The sequence below is a fragment of the Mytilus galloprovincialis genome, chromosome 1 (genome assembly GCF_965363235.1).
Source record: "Mytilus galloprovincialis chromosome 1, xbMytGall1.hap1.1, whole genome shotgun sequence".
Classification (NCBI taxonomy): domain Eukaryota; kingdom Metazoa; phylum Mollusca; class Bivalvia; order Mytilida; family Mytilidae; genus Mytilus; species Mytilus galloprovincialis.
The window spans coordinates 102531468-102550050 of NC_134838.1; the positions used below are offsets into that span (position 1 = coordinate 102531468).

Below are 18583 nucleotides of genomic sequence, written 5' to 3' on the forward strand. Positions count from 1 at the left end.
ATGATATGAATTTAGCAAAGTGAGTTCTACAGAGTTATAGAAAGCATATGTACTCAACTTTATAAATTAACAAATATGATGAATTGTAGGAAGATCCTCAGGTTGGAACATCAGAAACAGTGAAAAGTACAACCAATCCAGGTATTGCATTATTATCATCATATAAAGGGTATTAATTCTCTGTTTTCTGGCAAACTGTTTTACAGTATTATATATTTTAGAATCTTAATGAATACTTAGTATGATATACTGTATATCATGTGTGTTTAATAATCGCTTTGTTGGCAGAATCTAAAGAATTCCTTTAAGAGTATTTATGATATAAGCCATGATAACTGCTAACATGATGATAAACACTCATTTCAAAAAATAATATTAAGTTTAATGACAAAATAGATGTTCAATAATAGATAAATATGTATATTTTGAAATAGAATGCAATATGTATGGTCTGTTTCAGAACATAATCAGCCATTTAAATTGGAAATTGCTAGAAAGTCTAGAGCATTTGCTCGTATTGTTGAAAGAAAAACTGTCAAATTGGAGGTGTTTTATAAAAGGTATATTATAATAACAGTTATTTTTGAAAAAAATAGTAAGTAGTTTACTGATTTATTCTTACAATTTTTGTTTGGAAAATAAAAGTTGATGTCAAATAACCCCTTTTTCCTTAACTGGTAGCTTCTTAATAGATGGACATAATTTGTGTTAATTTTGAACTGCCACCGGAAAATATTATCATGCTGGGTACATTAAGATTTTACTAAAGGAAACTAGAAGCCCTGAATGGAGACTTTTTGACAGTGTTCTGTAATGTATAGAGATCTTAGTACCACAGTGTAGAATAGTAATGGACTTATCAGGGTTATGTTTACGTTTCCCCACTTATGAATGGAAACTACACCATTGATAACTGTTTTAGCCTATTGTCTTGTTAGTGTTGAGCTGTCTGAAAAAGCCATGAGTGGAACCGAAGCAAAATGAAGAATATCACAAACTTAGATCATTAGTGCTTTCCATAATCATATACACACAATCACTAACTACTTTGTATCATCTATGTGTCTCATTGTGTGTCATGTTGTATTGAATCAAAATGTGATAAGTCCGTTTCTGAACTCAATTAGTGCAGAAATGCAAGGAAAAAACTATAAGTTTGTTACCATTCTACACCATGAACACTGCTTAATATTCAGATTTCCATCTTATCTTGAATAACATAAAACTTGAAAATGTTTTACATTTTTAATTTCAGAGGATTTTTAAAAAGTGATAAGTTACTTGGTACAGTAAATGTAAAGTTACACGGATTAGACTCGGAATGTACATTACATGATAGTCATGATGTAAGTTATCTCATATAGAATTACAGAAAAGTTAGTATATTGTCTACCAATGAAAACTTCAGGCTTAAAATATCAATATTATTTTCGGTAAACTCTTTATTTTTCCAATTACTAAGTAAAGTATTTTAAATATGATGTTGACTAAATGGTATTAAACTCTCAGGATTTTCGTTTCATCTTTTTTGGCAAACTGTGGATCTGCAAAGTAGTAACACATTATTATTAAGATTCTGTATTAAAGAATAGTTTTAACATTTTGGTATTCAGCTGTTAAAGAGATCTTTGCTATTATCTCTTTTTAATTAAAGAATGTATCAAATTTCTAAAGGTAGAATAACAATATTTATATTCTAACTTTGTTTGGTTCAGTTCACAATTTGAAAATCTGATTTTACCCAAACCTATAATTCATCCCATTGGAAGTTAAAATTATTCAATTCAAATCATGACTTTCCATTCATTTAGGCCAGACTTTTTTTATTATCTGTTTAACGAGATCCGCCGACTCCACCTTTCCCGATTTTAGAATAAAAATAAAAGTAGTGCTTCTTACTTTTATTATTAATTTTCCCGCCGACTGTTACGAAATCCTCAGAAAAAAATAAAATGTGTTGTTCACGATACTCGCTTTCAGTCAATTTCGTTATCGGTAATATTTAATTTTTACCAAGTCAATGAAACAGCAATTTTCATTTAAAAGTAAAGAAATTCAAGGCATAAACGATATATTTTCTTCTAAAAGATTTTTAAGCTGGTGGCATGCTTTTCATACTTGTTACACGAGAGCGTACATCAAATCATTCTAACTTTCGGCAAAATCAGTTATTACTTCATCAGAACTTGATGAAATTAGCCTAAAGTAAACTTGTCATCCATGTATTGCATTAGAAACGTCATATTCCTTTCCAAATAGCGTATCAAACATCGTTTATTTTTGTAAATTTTTCTTCGTCCGACATTTAAATTTGTAGAACTACGGATTGGAATCGGGATTTCATCGGAAACGGACCCACTATGACCGAAATCCGGATTCTTGCGATAATGACTACAGACGCATAAATGGCACTGCTGACAGACAAAAATTGATCCCAAAAGGGAAAATTACGCATTCCACACGCATTAACATACTTTTGGTTAGATCTTCTTGATTAATGTATATATTTCCATGTATAAGCATTGTTTCAATTTATAGGTTAAAGTTGCTTAACTCTGGGACTATTACACCAGAGACATATATACACATGTGTATATATATGTCTCTGCATACACTAAGAGGTTCCTGACTGGGTGACTGGTATATACATATATAGTGTATATGCAGCGAGGTTGATATATTTGAGTGGTGCCATGGATCTATATTAGTGGAAATACAGAATCAAAACATAGTCTTTATGTTTATATTAATAGAAGGGTTAACCAGAGACATATATAAACTATATGTATTTATATTTCTCTGGGTTAATATACTGGTCTGTTCTCATTTCATTGTTCTTGTATTTTGATAAATTCTAAAAAAAAAAAAAAAAGTCACTTATAATGGTTTTATTTTTATTTTTAGTGTCGACTGGACCAAATTTGCACTTTTATTTTTTTTTTTATTTCGCCCCCTCGACCCTAATTTTTTACAAATTTTCTCGTTAAACAGATAAAATAAAAAGTCTGGCCTTACCTCAAAATAAACATGTTTTGTAATATCATTGTAACAATTCTACATTACAATTTTTTTCTTGAAGATAAATTGCATATTTATAAAAATGTAACATTAAAAGTACATTGTACATATAGCACTTGATTACTTGGAGTTATTGCATTTATATTTTGGTATATTCCATAACCAATTCTGAAACAAACTAAGTTAAATGGAATAGCTTTATATAAAATTTCCTTTGTATCTTTTATAATCCAAATTAATGTTTCATGCTAAGAAAAATAACACATTGGATAATCTTGAGCTCTTTTTTATTTGTTAGTTGACTGAGGGGAGAAAACAAGTTGGTGGTAAACTGGAAGTAAAGCTTAGGATACGAGACCCCTTTAAAGGGAAACAAGTAGAGGTTACAAAGGAAAAATGGTTAGTGATAGACCAGTTTATCAGGGCATTAGGACCAAAGGTTAGTAGTTTAAGTTTTATCAGTGAAGATACATTTGATTCTGGACATATTTATTTCAGAAAATTTTCATATTTTATTCATTCTCATTTGCATATTTGAAAATCACCTTAAATTTGTAAACATGTTGCGCAAATCTAACATATATTGTTAGGCTTGAATTTTTTCAAAATTCAGAAAAAAACAATTAATGACTAACCCTAGAGATATTGTGTTATGTATAGATGTGAATAAAGTATTTACAGTGTTATATATATTTTAAAACTTGTCATTTGCCAAAAAGGTATACCAAGCTTCCCAAATTTCATATTAATGTAGTAACACAGGCTGACTGTTCTAGTTAGCAAATGGTTCCACAAATGCAACTTTAAATGAAGTTTAAACAAGCTTTTCAAAAATGAAGAAATTTCTAGAATTAAGTGTATTAGGATTTATTGAAACATAGTCATAATCCTTTTTGGAAGTAAAGTCTTGACTAATTTGATTTGCAATATTACCAAAGAAACATATTTGAATATAGCAAAATACAGATTGAATGGAAACTGAATATGTTTCCTGTTAACATATTTCCTCCCTTAAAGTTGTTTTAAAAAAGAGAATTTAGGCAAAATAAATGCTTCAACTTACTCTCTTTTAGATATTTTTGTCTATGCAAGCTGTTTTGCATTCTATATATCATACTTAAGGAAAGACTGCAAGAAGATTTTCAAATTGCTGTATTTTATATTTTCAGGAAACCAAAAAAGGAATGGTATGTTTACAGTAAACACAATAAGTTTTAATAGCAAAATAGAAAATAGGCTTTTAAAAACAGTATTAAGATCTGAAGGGGTCAATCAAAAACCATAAAATGAAGAAACTTAGCCATAGACAAAATATGATTGATTAATTGATTGTATGTGTTTATGTCCAGTGGCAAATATGTCATGCATTAAAAGACATATATATACAGACAACAAACATAGAAATCAAAAGATAAAGCATCACAAACCTTATCAAAAACTAAGGTTGATCTCACATATAAATTTGTGCAATTGTATAAGTAAAAGAAGGTGAGAAACATTAAAAAGGAAACCTTCAAAGTACCATATGGCCTACAAGTGTCCACACCATTTTACTAACTGTAAATGGACCTGTCTCTAGACTAGTCAAAATTGAAATCAGACTTAAAAATTCCAAATTCCAGAATAAACTATTAAAGACTACCAGTAGTGAGGTTCTTAACTTATTGCACATCAAATATTTGTCTGAGTATTTAATATTTAATTGTATGAACACATAATAAATGATTTTGTTTATAGTACTCACTGGAAGGATTTCTGTGTATACTGTGATGCTTATTTATCATTCTCTTATATTTTTTTTTTTTTTAAATGCATTTATAAACATGAATTTCTGAATTATATGTGAGAGGGAGTTCTGGTTTCTGTTCATACTACCTCATTTTGTGTCTCTTTGACACAATAATGGGTAAGGTTTGGAGGGATCAATTATTAATAATTGAGAAGAAATTTAAAAAAACAAAATTTACTCAATATTGCAATAAATTTTTAATTTAGATTGATGGTTGATTCTATTGAAAAATGCATCATACCTGTTCATATATTTTTTTTAAATAGTCCTAATTTGTAAGGTGACAATTGTAATACACCTAGTGTATACTGACAATATATTCCAATCTATTATATTCATGTATTATCTAGTTATGGTCAGTAACATACTCTCCACATATTGATTAACCAAGGGCAAAATCATATTTGAGAAGTGAAATAACATTCTGATCTGTTTTGATAAATATGAAAAATTATCTTTCAGGCACCTGCAAAGCCAGCAGTTTCTAAAAGGTAAGCCTTAGAAAAAATTATAGTAGTTCCATTAACCTAAAATGCTAAACTAAACATAGTTTTATTAGTTTTTATAGAAATTATCTCATAAGATATTACTTCTAATAGGTATTGTATATTTTATACAGTAAAACAAGGCTTTCAACCATAGAAAGGTTCAAACACATTGTGTCTGTCCTTGCACAGTATTTTAATGAAATTTCAGAATATTAAATTAACTAGTGTTAAACCTGAACTTAAAAAAGTTTTTGATGATTTTAATAATCAGTCATTAGTCCTAATTTTTCTATTCTCCTATTCTCCCATAATATAGATGAACAAATTTTGAAATATTTGCAAGTGCATGTTGTTCCAATAAACATCCATATTGGCCATCATGGTTACCAAATACATCCTACGTCTGCTCTTTTGCAAGTTTGCAGATTATTGATTTCTAATTTTAAGTCTTTTTTGTAAAATTTTGAAAAAGTCGGCTTTTTCTACTGACAAAAAAAATGAGAGTAGTTATGGTGTTGAAATATTTCATGGGAATAAAAAAATTAATAGTAAACTATTGAAATGATATAGTTTTAGTAAGCTCTAGATTTTGATATATTATTTCACTCTTCAAATCAATCAATATTCAACAGTCTTGTATCTTTCTGTCTTACATGAAAAAAGTACAATTCATCATCATTTGTGTTGTTTGTTTTTGTATTTTTTGTACAAATATTGTAACAAATTTCAGGGATTGTGACGTATTATACAACTTTTTATGTAGTTCATGGCATTTTTGTACTAAACTAAAAACAAAAAACCAGTTACTTAAAATGGCCTAACAATAGTTTTATGTTAATGAATATAAAAAAAAAGATGTGATATAATTGCCAATGACACAACTCTCCTCAAGAGACCAAATGAAACAGAAATTAACATTTATAGGTCATCCTATGGCCTTCAACAATAATCAAAGAAGTTTTTTTTAAACCTGTGCAAAGTCCTGATGGTGAGATATGGAGATCCTAGATTCTGTTGTCTGCTTCATTAACATTTAGGTTAATCTGTGGTTAGAGTTGGGTGTTGTTTTTTTATTTGAAATTTGACTTTGTCAAGCCTTTGTGGAATTTTATCAATCTTCAATAGAGGCTTCTTCTTGTTCTTTATGTTTTGGAGATAGCATCTGCAGCTGAAGTGTCTTTCTAAAATTCCATATTTTAAGAAGAAAATAGTTGGATTTTTTCACAGATATTTATAAAGTCTGGGGTTAAATTATTTTTGATGCCACTAACCTTGTCAAACCTTCATAAATCTAATGCAATTTGGGCAGAAGCTTTTTCATGATTAATAGATAACATCTTCTGTATATAAATGATAGATGGACTAATGGATTTTTTTCAGTTAACATTTACATACAATTTGGTTGAAGTATGTTAGACATCAATAAGTTTATCAAACTGTCAAAGAATTATGCCAAACTCTACAGGAGATGTGCATGATAAAGAAATAAGATTTTTCTAAGTCTTCATGTACAAATAATTGAACATAAGTTTGTAAGTTACAGTATAGAGTAAAAGTTTTTATAACATAATTATTTTTTTAAACTTTCATGGTATTTAAGAAACATCTTTGGCATATATACCATATTTCCTTTTACTAGCCAAGAAATGCCCTTTATAATAGTTTTTATATGAAAGTCGAAGCAAATGGAATCAAACTATCTGTCGTTCATTGGGATTGGCTTTGTAGACAGTTTTAATGGATTTATAACTCAATTTCTGAACATATCTTCACAGATTTGGTAAATTTGAAATGTTTATTTTTTTCTCTTGACAGTTCTCAAGTCTCTGGGGTTTGTGCCATATTGTGAAGATGTGTTCAGAAGATGGATGTAAATTCTAGTCATAATCAGTACTACTTAACAGTGCCTTTCATGTACAATCAAGGAAAGAATGAACATGTCTTGTTTTTTTTTAAATGAATAAGTTCTATATTTTTGCTTGATAAAAGACTGTGTATTGTTCACACATATGATGAAGTATTCCCGTCATTTTCTCTCTTCATTCATCTTGGTCTTGCCTTAATGAAATAGTGGAGGCTATACAGTGAAGTGTTGTTTCATGTGTTGACTTCCTCTGTAGCTGGGGCTTTAATAATTTGTTAAAGTTTGTGATGATGTCAATTTAAAGGGGACTTCTATTGTTTAGTCAATGATATGAGCTGCGTCTGATAGAAATCACCCTTGTGCAAATCAACATCAATGCATCTGCTGAACAAATACAACAGAAAGTCTGGGACTGTAAGCAAGTTGAATTGTTAATCGAATGCTACCAAACAGACAAAACATAATTTTTCATTTCATTGTATTTCGTAAATGAATGCTCCAAAATAAATCAGAGTATTGTACATGTACATATTCATGCTAACTTTCATAAGGTCGATTTCTATTCGATGCAGTTCATATATGATATGCAATTTTATCCTGCAATCAGCCTTGTATAATACAAATAACAGGTTCACAAATAGTTTTTTGCATTATTTGTACTTGTACAAATAAAGTCTCCTGTTACCCCACTTTTATGTTGAGCAAGCGGTAATGTGCTTATTTCTTTTTCTGTACCAGTTCATTTTGGGGCCCTCTTCGCAGTCCGCGTTTACACTATGTCGATTTCTTTGAAAGATTAGAGACCATGATTTAGGTTTAAATAACTGTAGCTGCAAGTGTTGGGAGTAAATTTCAGGATAAAAACAATGAATGTACATTGTCGGAAAATATAAAATTTCTTTGTACTCACTGAGAAACAGTTTCTAAATCAACATTTCAAATCAACATCAATGCATCTGCTGAACAAATTCAACAGAAAGTCTGGGACTCTTTGCAAGTTGAATTGTTAATCAAATGCTACCAAACGGACAAAACATATTTTTTTATTTTTTTATTTCATTGTATTTCGTAAATAAATGCTACAAAATAAATCGGAGTATTGCACATGTACATATTCATGCTAACTTTCATAAGGTCGATTTCTATTCGATGCATTTCATATATGATATGCAGTTTTATCCTGCGATCAGCCTTGTATAATACAAATAACAGGTTCACAAATAATTTTTTGTCTCCTGTTACCCCACTTTTTGTTGAGCAAGCGGTAATGTGCATATTTCTTTTTCTGTACCAGTTCATTTTGGGGCCCTCTTTGCAGTCCGCGTTTACACTATGCCTACCTGTTTATAATTTATAAGAAGGAACCACATATTAAAACCTTTTTTAATTCATCTTGATGAATATATATGAAGGAAAATAACATCAATTTATAGATAAAATTTGTTGAAAGGAATTGTATTGACTTTTGGTAGGTGTACCATGTTACAATGATGTCACTTAATTTCAGATCCTTTCTCAGATTTACACAAACAGTTATCTATGTAGATATTTATTTAAAACTATGTACATAGAGCAGTATTAAAATTAGCTTCCCAGCCAGTCAAGGTTGTTAAACACCACCAGTTAGTTTGTATTGAATATTTATTTAAGTCATATTGTTTGGAACAATGATATGAGTTACTAGTATACAACATTCTTCAACAACAGACAAGAGTCTATGTAGTACATGCAAATTTAGATTTTTATGCCCCTGCCTTGTCCCTTTATAATGCTATATGCCAGGAGGGCATCATCTGTGTCCCATGGGCACATTCCCTATTTGTTTTATTTTATTTATTATATATAAGTATTATTAAAGAAATGTTTATTTTGCTTTTGTGATTGAAATATTCCATAATCAAAACTGTGCATATAATTTTAAGTATATGGGTATTTATATTTTTTTATTTATTTATTATATAAGTATTATGTTTATTTAGCTTTTGTGATTTAAAATATTGAATTATCAAAACTGTGTAACTACTAATAAGTATTTAGATTTTTAAAATTTATATCTTATTTATGAAAGTATTATGAAAGAAATGTTTAGTTTTGTTCAACCAAAACACAAATTTAGTTTTTTTTCTGATGTGAAAACATTCTTATATGTATTTAAAAAGGTACATATCTTGTGTTTATAGTGCTTTTTAGATGTATTATATCTTTTATTATGTATACTTTACACAGACTTCCGTCCACATAATTTTGTTACTATATCTGTGATATACTATTTAATATTAAATGTTGAGTTTGAAATATGTTTTGTGTTTTGCATGACATCATTTAATCTTTTCTTGAACAGTATTCTGGTCACTTACATTTTTGATTCCCTACCCAAGCACTATATGTTAGCATTCTGTTTGTACCTCAATCTGTTAAAGTTTTTTACTTTTTCTGTAATTTTCCTGCGGTTAAAACTATCAAAGATGTGGTCCCCCTGGTTTAAGTGTTGGTTCACTGGGATATATAGTAGTTACATTCTAGAATGTTTATTAGTAAAAAAAGTGTCCTCATATATATTGGTGAGTCAACAAAGGCCACAAATACATCTTGTACATTTGGGGAGTAAAAAATGGCCTAAAAGGGCATAGGAACAATATTACAAAGAAACCATACCTCATCAATTCCAACAGTCTGAACAATTCTCTAGTTTGCACTTTTTAAATACATCTGTTTTACAAACCACATTGTTGGATTATGAGATATAAATTATTCATAGATATTTTGTTTTATTTACCTACTGGTTCTCAATTTTCTCATATATGATCTCTAAAGTGTCACAGTTTTAGCCTTTTTAAAAAGGAGTTCTATGGAATATTGCATTTCTATATTTACTGAAGTGCAACCTCTAAGTCTCTTAACAGAAATTTTGTTATTTTAATAGAAGACAAATATAAAAGGTTTTACAACATAGTTGTTATGGATTTACAAGAAAGGCTTTTATTTTATCTTTTTATGTGGCTTGATTATCATAGTCAAGGATGATTTTATTTACATACTTATAATTTTGGATTTTGGCTTTCCAATGTTTTTCAAGTAAATAACAATGAATGCAAAGTGATTGACAATAGTTTAAATGGATAAGGTGAACTGATAATATCGGCATGTACCCAACATCTCCATATTCTCCAAATTTTTATTTGGCCCTGCAATGAAGTTGTCGGTGCCATATAGTTATACCCTTGTCCGTCATTCTGTCATTCCATCATTCCGCAATTCTGTCTTTCCGCAACAAACCATTATACAGACTTTTTTTTCTTAATGCCTTCAGATATTGGGCTAATATTTGGTATGTGAGTTAACCATGACAAAGTACAGATCAAGTTTAAGTTTTGTTCCGCTCCGCAAATTTTTACCAAGTTTTTGGCTTTGGACTTTGATATATTGTTGGAAAATCACAGTTATACAGACTTTTTTTCTAAACGCCTTCAGATATTGGGCTAATTTTTGGTATGTGAGTTAACCATGATGAGTTATAGATAAAAATTTAAAGTTAGGTTCCTCTCCGCTGATTTTTAGCTCACCTGTCCCGAAGGGACAAGTGAGCTTATGCCATCACTTGGCGTCCGTCTTCGTCCGTCGTCTGTCGTCTGTCGTCGTAAACTATTTCAAGAATCTTCTCCTCTGAAACTACTGGGCCAAATACTTTCAAACTTTAACTGAATGTTCCTTAGGGTATCTAATTTATAAATTGTATCCGAAGTTTTGATCTATCAACAAACATGGTCGCCATTGCTAAAAATAGAACATAGGGGTCAAATGCAGTTTTTGGCTTATAACTCAAAAACCAAAGCATTTAGAGCAAATCTGACATGGGATAATATTGTTTATCAGGTCAAGATCTATCTGCCCTGAAATTTTCAGATGAATCAGACAACCTGTTGTTGGGTTACTGCCCCTGAATTGGTAATTTTAAAGAAATTTTGCTGTTTTTGGTTATTATCTTGAATATTATTATAGATAGAGATAAACTGTAAACAGCAATAATGTTCAGCAAAGTAAGATTTACAAATAAGTCAACATGACGGAAATGGTCAGTTGACCCCTTTAGGAGTTATTGCCCTTTATAGTCAATTTTTAACCATTTTTCGTAAATCTTAGTAATCTTTTACAAAAATCTTCTCCTCTTAAACTACTGGGCCAAATACTTCCAAACTTTAACTGAATGTTCCTTAGGGTATCTAGTTTGTAAATTGTATCCGAAGTTATGATCTATCAACAAACATGGTCGCCATTGCTAAAAATAGAACATAGGGGTCAAATGCAGTTTTTGGCTTATAACTCAAAAACCAAAGCATTTAGAGCAAATCTGACGTGGGTAATATTGTTTATCAGGTCAAGATCTATCTGCCCTGAAATTTTCAGATGAATCAGACAACCTGTTGTTGGGTTGCTGCCCCTGAATTGATAATTTTAAGGAAATTTTGCTGTTTTTGTTTATTATCTTGAATATAATTATAGATAGAAATAAACTGTAAACAGCAATAATGTTCAGCAAAGAAAGATCTTCAATTAAGTCAATTTGACCAAAATTGTCAATTGACCCCTTAAGGAGTTATTGCCCTTTAAAGACTTTTTTCACAATTTGTTCATCATGTTGACTTACTTTAAAAAATCTTCTCCTTTGAAACTGCTGTATCAATTTTAGCCAAACTTAGGCTAAATGAGTTTCAGAGTATCTAGTATAAATTTTATATTTTATTTCCTTGTATGTCAAGAAACATAGCTCCTATGGCTAAAATAGAACATAGGAGAAAATGATTATTTTTTTTGGCTTTTGAAGAAAATAGGACGATCCAAAAAACATTTAAATCAATTGAAAAGCCAAAATAATCATTGATGAGAGATTTAACCAAAAGAATTAAGGTGAGCGATTCAGGCTCTTGAGAGCCTCTTGTTTTAGTTCTAACACTATTTGTTTGAATCACTATGGGATTATTTTTGTACATAAAAAACTGAAATATGAATTTTGTTTCAGTTATATGACTTTTGCATAGAATCCTAATCAATTATGATTGTCAAATCAACAGTGAAGAAGTGTAATTGACAATTTCAAGTTTTGACATTGAATTAAAAGATGTGGTATATGAATGCCAATGGGTCATCTATCCACCACAAACTTAAGAAATAAGGATATAATCTACAGATCCCTATACAGTCTTCAATAATAAACAAAATCTATACCGTATAGTACCCGTAAGGCATTGAAGTAACAAAGTGTGAAACAGTTTAAAAGAAACAATTACAGTCATGTTTAACTAATAACTTTATTTAAATGATTAAACTTGCTCGCTCTGGCTCAATACAGAATTTACTGAGTATATTTGCTCTCATTTAGTAGTTGTAAATTTTGTTATAGAATAATATGTAGGAATGTTAGCTGAGTATGTCAACTTGTTTTCATATTTTGATTTATTTAACATCTTGCATGATGTGGAATTTCAGTTTTTATACGCCCGTCAAAATTTTGACGGGACGTATTATGGTATACAAATGTCCGATGTCCGTCCGTCTGTCCGTCCGGCTGTCCGGGGTAAACATGTCGCACCGTAACTTGAGAACGACTTATCTAAATTTCATGAAACTTAATATAGTTGTTTCTTATGATGGTCAAATGATCTGTATACTTTTTGGTGAAAATAAGATTTAAACTTTTTGAGTTACGGCACTTTGTAACTAAAACAGGGGTGTGTTTTTTTTTCACGTCGCACCGTATCTCAAAAAACGATTCTTGACTATTGCTTAAAACTTTACACACATCTTAGTTATATTAATCTTAATATCTGTATACTTTTTGGTAATGATTCAAAATTTCATTTTTGAGTTATTAAGTATTTTGTAAAAAAGGGGGAGGGTTTTTTTTACATGTCGCGCCGTATCCTAAAAACGATTTATGATTATTGCTTAAAACTTTACACACTTCTTTGTTATATGCCTGCCCCTGCCTATAGTGGGAAAAATTTGGTTGATTATTTAGAGAATCACTGAAGAATGACTGGAGCCTCTCTTTGGCAGTCATAGAGAACCCCTTCCCCTTAATAACATTTCTGGATCTGCCACTGAAGTTTATCAGACTTTTAACATGAATTCAATGAAAAGTAAAACATGTGAGACATTTCTGCATGTGCACTCTTGTATTAATATTTCTTTCTGTTGTAGCAAAAGTTCAGGAACTATGTGTTTAGAAGTATTAAAATATGAAAAACAACTGCTTGATAATCAGGTTAGTTTTATAGCATTATTGTATCTAAGAAATGAAATAAGATAATTAACTCACATTTGAATCAATGAAGACAAAAATGACTGCTACATTAATTTTCTATTTGCAACGTTGTTGCGTCCTTTAAAATGCACCCTTAAACCAAGACATCTTAAGTAATATTAAGGTGGTGCTTCACACTACAGGGAGATAACTTTATAAAAATCAGCTGAATATTTTAATCCATGTTCTATTGTTAAGGAAATAATAGCTTCTCAATTATCAAAATAAGTGTTTGTTAAACTACTATATATCCAATGAAAATTTTCCAATAAAGTGTGTGGTTCAAGTTTTTTGAAATTTATATATTTTTGTCAAAAGATCAAAGTAAATATTTTGTCAAAATTTTATGAAAATTAAACGAGACAAATAAAATTTAAGTCAACATGTTTGGTACTACCTTAACTAAGTGTAAAATATAAATCAAAGTGACCTAGGCTTTGCTGGAGACTACAGCACTCATCAAGATTTGTCCTTTCAGCAACTTATGAATTTTAAGGTCACTCTGTATTTGAGGAATGAGTTGATAAAATAAAAGTTGATGACGTTTTTGTTATCAAATCCATTTAAACTATAATCACCTGTGCATCAAATTATATTTATATTCAAATATTATCCTGGAAATGGCTGTATATATGTAGGTGCACACAGAAAACTTGATTTTCCCAGTAGTCATCCTCATAATTGTTGAACTCATTTGCCCTTTTTAGTTTGCGGGTCAGCTCCTTGTTGAAGGCCATTCTTTGACCTATAATGGTTTACTTTTTACAAATTGATTGTGAATTGGTTGGAGAGTTTTCTCATTGGCACTCATACCACATCTTCTTAATCCTTTAAGAAACAATATATTTTTACTGACATATCAAGATTGAATAGTGTTATTTCATATTTTATACAGATTGCAAGTTTGAAAAGTCAGTTAACAAAAGAACAATATCAAACCTTAACCCATAAAAGTCAATTACTACAACAGAAAACAGAGGAGCAACAAGGAAAACTAAAAACTGGTGGTAAAGAGGGACTGAAAGGTAAGAATAAAGTAAACATTAGTCATATGGTAAGAATACTGTGTGCAAAGTAGGGGGCATTGGTGGCCAAGTGGTCTAAGTAGTTCTACTGTAATAACTAGCCAGTCAACAATGAGGTTTTGAGTTTGAACCCCGCTCGTGCAGGTCCACTTGTTGCCGATCTTAATTGACTAGGATTGTCAGTTTTCCTATAGAAGTTGGTGGTTTTCTCCAGGCTCTCCAGTTTCCTCCACAAACAAAAACTGGCCGCAAATAATTATCCCAAAACTGGCGTTAAAACACCATCATCCAATCATAGAGTGAAGTGCAAATGAAGGAATAGAATTTGATTTATGGAATATCTCATAATATAATGCTGTGTACAATGATTTCTACTTTCCTGTCAGATTCTGTATAACTGAGGGTCTAGATGGGTCCTTCATTTCTGTATTTTTGAATTTTTAGGCCATTTTTCTCTTTTTTCCTGTTATTTTCTATTTTTTATATATTTAAGCTCTCATTATTCTCTGTTCTTTGTTTTGGGGTCATTCATTCTGTACATTTTGCCCATTATTCTCTGTTTTGTAAACCCCTTTCACACCCTCGTGTCTATTAATGCATGAAATATGATTTAATAATCGTTTATGTCTTTCATGACTTTTCAGTTAGTAAGAACATTCATGATGGTCATCAATTAAGAGTTATAGACTTATGCAGAATCTGTCATTTCACAAATATTTGAATGCACATGTCCCAGTAGAATCATAATTCCTTCATGTTTTACCAGAGGGTAACCATACAAAATAAAAAATTCCATAATTTTTACATGTTGGTTGATTTCAATGTAATGCCTATTGATATAAGCCTAAAATGGCTATTTGATTGCTCAGGACAACATCATTTGACATAAATAGTTACTTATAGAAAAACAGAAAACAAGATGGCTGTTAAAATTCAAAAGGAATAAAGCCAAAATGTGTACTGCTTTTAAGAAATCGCACATATATACATATCTAGATGACTCTACCTAACTCTATGAAATGAGATACCTATATAAATATTAAAAAATTGTAGAAAGATTAAGTTTCTTTTACTTTATTTTACAGATTATGTGAAATCAATAGAAGCAGAAATTCCACAGTATGAAGAGGAGGCTAGATATTTTGCAAAAGGAGGAGACATGCATAAAGCTCAAGTAATGCTAACGAAGAAAAAACATGTTGAAAAAGAGGTATAGACACCTTACATAATAAAATAGTACGCAGATTTTAGCAAAATCGTGAAATTAAATATCTACGATAGCAATATTTCTTAATCCCAGAAAATTGTACCCATAGCATTCAAACCTTGGGAAATCCATTTGACATTATCCAAAAACATATGAAACACAGATAATGCCTATCCCTTTTAGCTTAAAAAAAAGAATTTAAGTCTTTTCTAGAAATAAATGTATTTAAAAGGAAGGTGATAGTCAGAATGTACTTTAAGCGATTTAATAAAATAAAACAACGTTATACTCATTTTCTATCTTATTAATTTTTGGGATACGATTGCTTTCAAGCAATCTGTAGACTTATACCCGTGGCTCAGAGCATTGCCCTCACGTCAATCGTTTTATTCTAAACATTAAGGAACATCTCAGATTCTTATGACTGTCTTGCTTTAAAAGGTAAAAACAAACAAAGGGATTGAACTTGAACAACTTTCCTATAATGTTCTTTTCATAATCTTCATGTTTGATAATTCCCTTGACTTATATGCATGTTTTTAACAACACGGAAAATCAGAATTAAGCAGTATTTATATTAAGTGTATTTATAAATTTAGAAACAGGTCAGAGGATATTCCCAGTTTGATAAAATGCGAGAGTTCTCTGAATTCCGATAAATCTATTTCTGTCATATAAGAACTGAAGTGGAGTTTTTCTTATATGTTACCGTTATGAAACTGGTATTTGAGATTGTAATTCCATAAAGAAATAAAGAACCATCTAGGTCGTTTAATAAACATTAATATACGTTCTTGCTCCAGGGTTTGTTTTGGAAATTATGCGCATGCGTATAGTTTTCTTGACCTCAAGGGGTTTTAGATTGAATGGTTGCTCTGGATTCCCCACTCAATTAATTAATTTATAACTCATGGGATCTTTTCTATGTATGTCTGCTATTGAGGGTTATTGTTGTTGCATAATTTTAAATCATATGCATCATTTAAATTAAAATAAATGTAGTCCTTATCGTAGACACCCCTTCAGGCGAAATGGAGTCTTCCATATTATCGTTTCGAGCTGTCTCCCTTCCAGAAGTAACTTCCGTGAATTCTGAAACAACACGTCGAGTATTAGCTCGTTCTGTCAATAAACGTCGTATTATATTAAAAACGATCGCAATTTAAACCGATAAATGTGAACGGAAAGGAGTCATGATCACTGACCCAAAGGAAATTGGGGTTCCTCCTAGAATTAACGTAGGAAAATAGGTGATAAGATACGAAGTGAAATACCTTCTCTCACTCTGAGTCTCAGTGACTGCTGTGGAAAGTAAACTTGGAATTGATAGTACAAAAATAAAACAGAATAGGCCTACATGTAATTACATTGTTCATACACTTTTATCCGGGAGTGGCTATTTTGTAACTATTTTACATGTGCAGTTGAATTAGTTTTGAAAATAATATTATCCAGCTACATGTATACATGTGTCAATGAAACAACGGCAATCGTATTCCTCAGAGCAATCTGCTCTTTGATAGTGTTAATCTCTCTTCTTGATTTCAATTTTTGTTATCACTGTTACCATACTTATGCAATATCTGTTAATATTATGTTCTTTTTTAAAGTGTGTTTTATCAATTAAGTAAATCATTAAATGTATAATAATATGATGGAAAAACATTTTTTCTGAGTTTTGTTGTGACCCATCAGAATAATGTACTTCATTAATATCAATAGCACCTTCATTTGGAACTTGAGGCCTAGTTGGGCGAGTGGTCTGAGTAGTCCTACTGCATGACTAGCATGGTAAATTCCGATCTTGATAGTTATTTAGCTGAAGGTCATAATTCTTTGCGGGAACTCCAGCTTCCTACACAAATAAAAATTGACTGCCAGGATATAGCCAATAGAGCTTAAAATGGCATTTAACACAAATAATCATCTAATCATTTTGAACTTTATGTGTTGGAACAACTTTATTTTTAATTCCAATTTTTACACTTATTAGTAAATACAATTTTATTTAATTCAATTATTTCTTTTTTAGTTGGCTGCAATCAGAAATAAATATCCAGATGTATGATTCAAAAGAAAGATATAAACTGTGAGCTGAAAACTACACTCAAATTAACATATATCCTGGTATGTGCCAAGGACAGTGTAATTTGTTTAAGAGGCATAATTCCCTTCTGTGATTCTGTTGTTTTTCTCTATACAACATTAGATACTTATATCATGTTTTAACATTGACAGACATATGTTCATATGTAACAGAACATTGGAAAAAGCTTTCTGGTTTTATATATAGGGTTAAAATAAGGGATTATTCTTTTCCTTGATGTCATTCTTATTTTAAGAATGCAATATTTTTTGCTGTCGTATATCAGATATCTTATCAATATTTGTAACTTCATTTTCTTGAAAACATTTTATTGTCAATCTCAATTTATTCTACATGTACAGTAGAGAATATGTTTTCAGTATTGTTTAGAGCATGAAACCCAAAACGGATATACCATAACCTGAATATCAGCTGACGGTAGTTTGTCCATTCTGTCAACTCACCAGCAATACCTGATTATTGAACCATGTTCTCATGAAAATTTGTTTTGTTAAGAATATCATTATTGTTTGTGTGTTGTGTATATCTGTTTATTTATGGACATTATTATAATTAATAAGAAATTATGGAAATGAAACCAATATTTACTTTTTATGCCCCTGCAACTGAAAGTTATTAGGGATTTGTTTTACCCCTTTCCGTCCCTATCCATCATTTCACCCGTCTGTCCAATCATGGGTATATAACTATTCCAGTGGCAGATAACTCTTTCTACAGTTTGAATGCTAGAAGGTTTTCAGATTGCTGAATTTTTGTACATATATTGTAGGTGTGCATGTGGTCA

The 18583-nt window shown here is 30.5% G+C and overlaps 1 protein-coding gene across 1 annotated transcript in view; it reads left to right on the forward strand.

The window, feature by feature from the left end:
- The window catches only part of LOC143047963 (coiled-coil and C2 domain-containing protein 1-like), a 41569-nt gene extending 23193 nt beyond the window's left edge, over window positions 1–18376 (forward strand). Inside the window, exons 21-30 of the mRNA XM_076221342.1 lie at window positions 90–141; window positions 461–560; window positions 1256–1346; window positions 3317–3457; window positions 4188–4205; window positions 5270–5298; window positions 13358–13421; window positions 14356–14485; window positions 15571–15695; window positions 17725–18376. Coding sequence (XP_076077457.1) covers window positions 90–141; window positions 461–560; window positions 1256–1346; window positions 3317–3457; window positions 4188–4205; window positions 5270–5298; window positions 13358–13421; window positions 14356–14485; window positions 15571–15695; window positions 17725–17760 — 786 coding nt within the window. The 3' untranslated portion in view covers window positions 17761–18376. The remainder of the gene's footprint in view (window positions 1–89; window positions 142–460; window positions 561–1255; window positions 1347–3316; window positions 3458–4187; window positions 4206–5269; window positions 5299–13357; window positions 13422–14355; window positions 14486–15570; window positions 15696–17724) is intronic.
- Window positions 18377–18583: the final 207 nt, after the last annotated feature.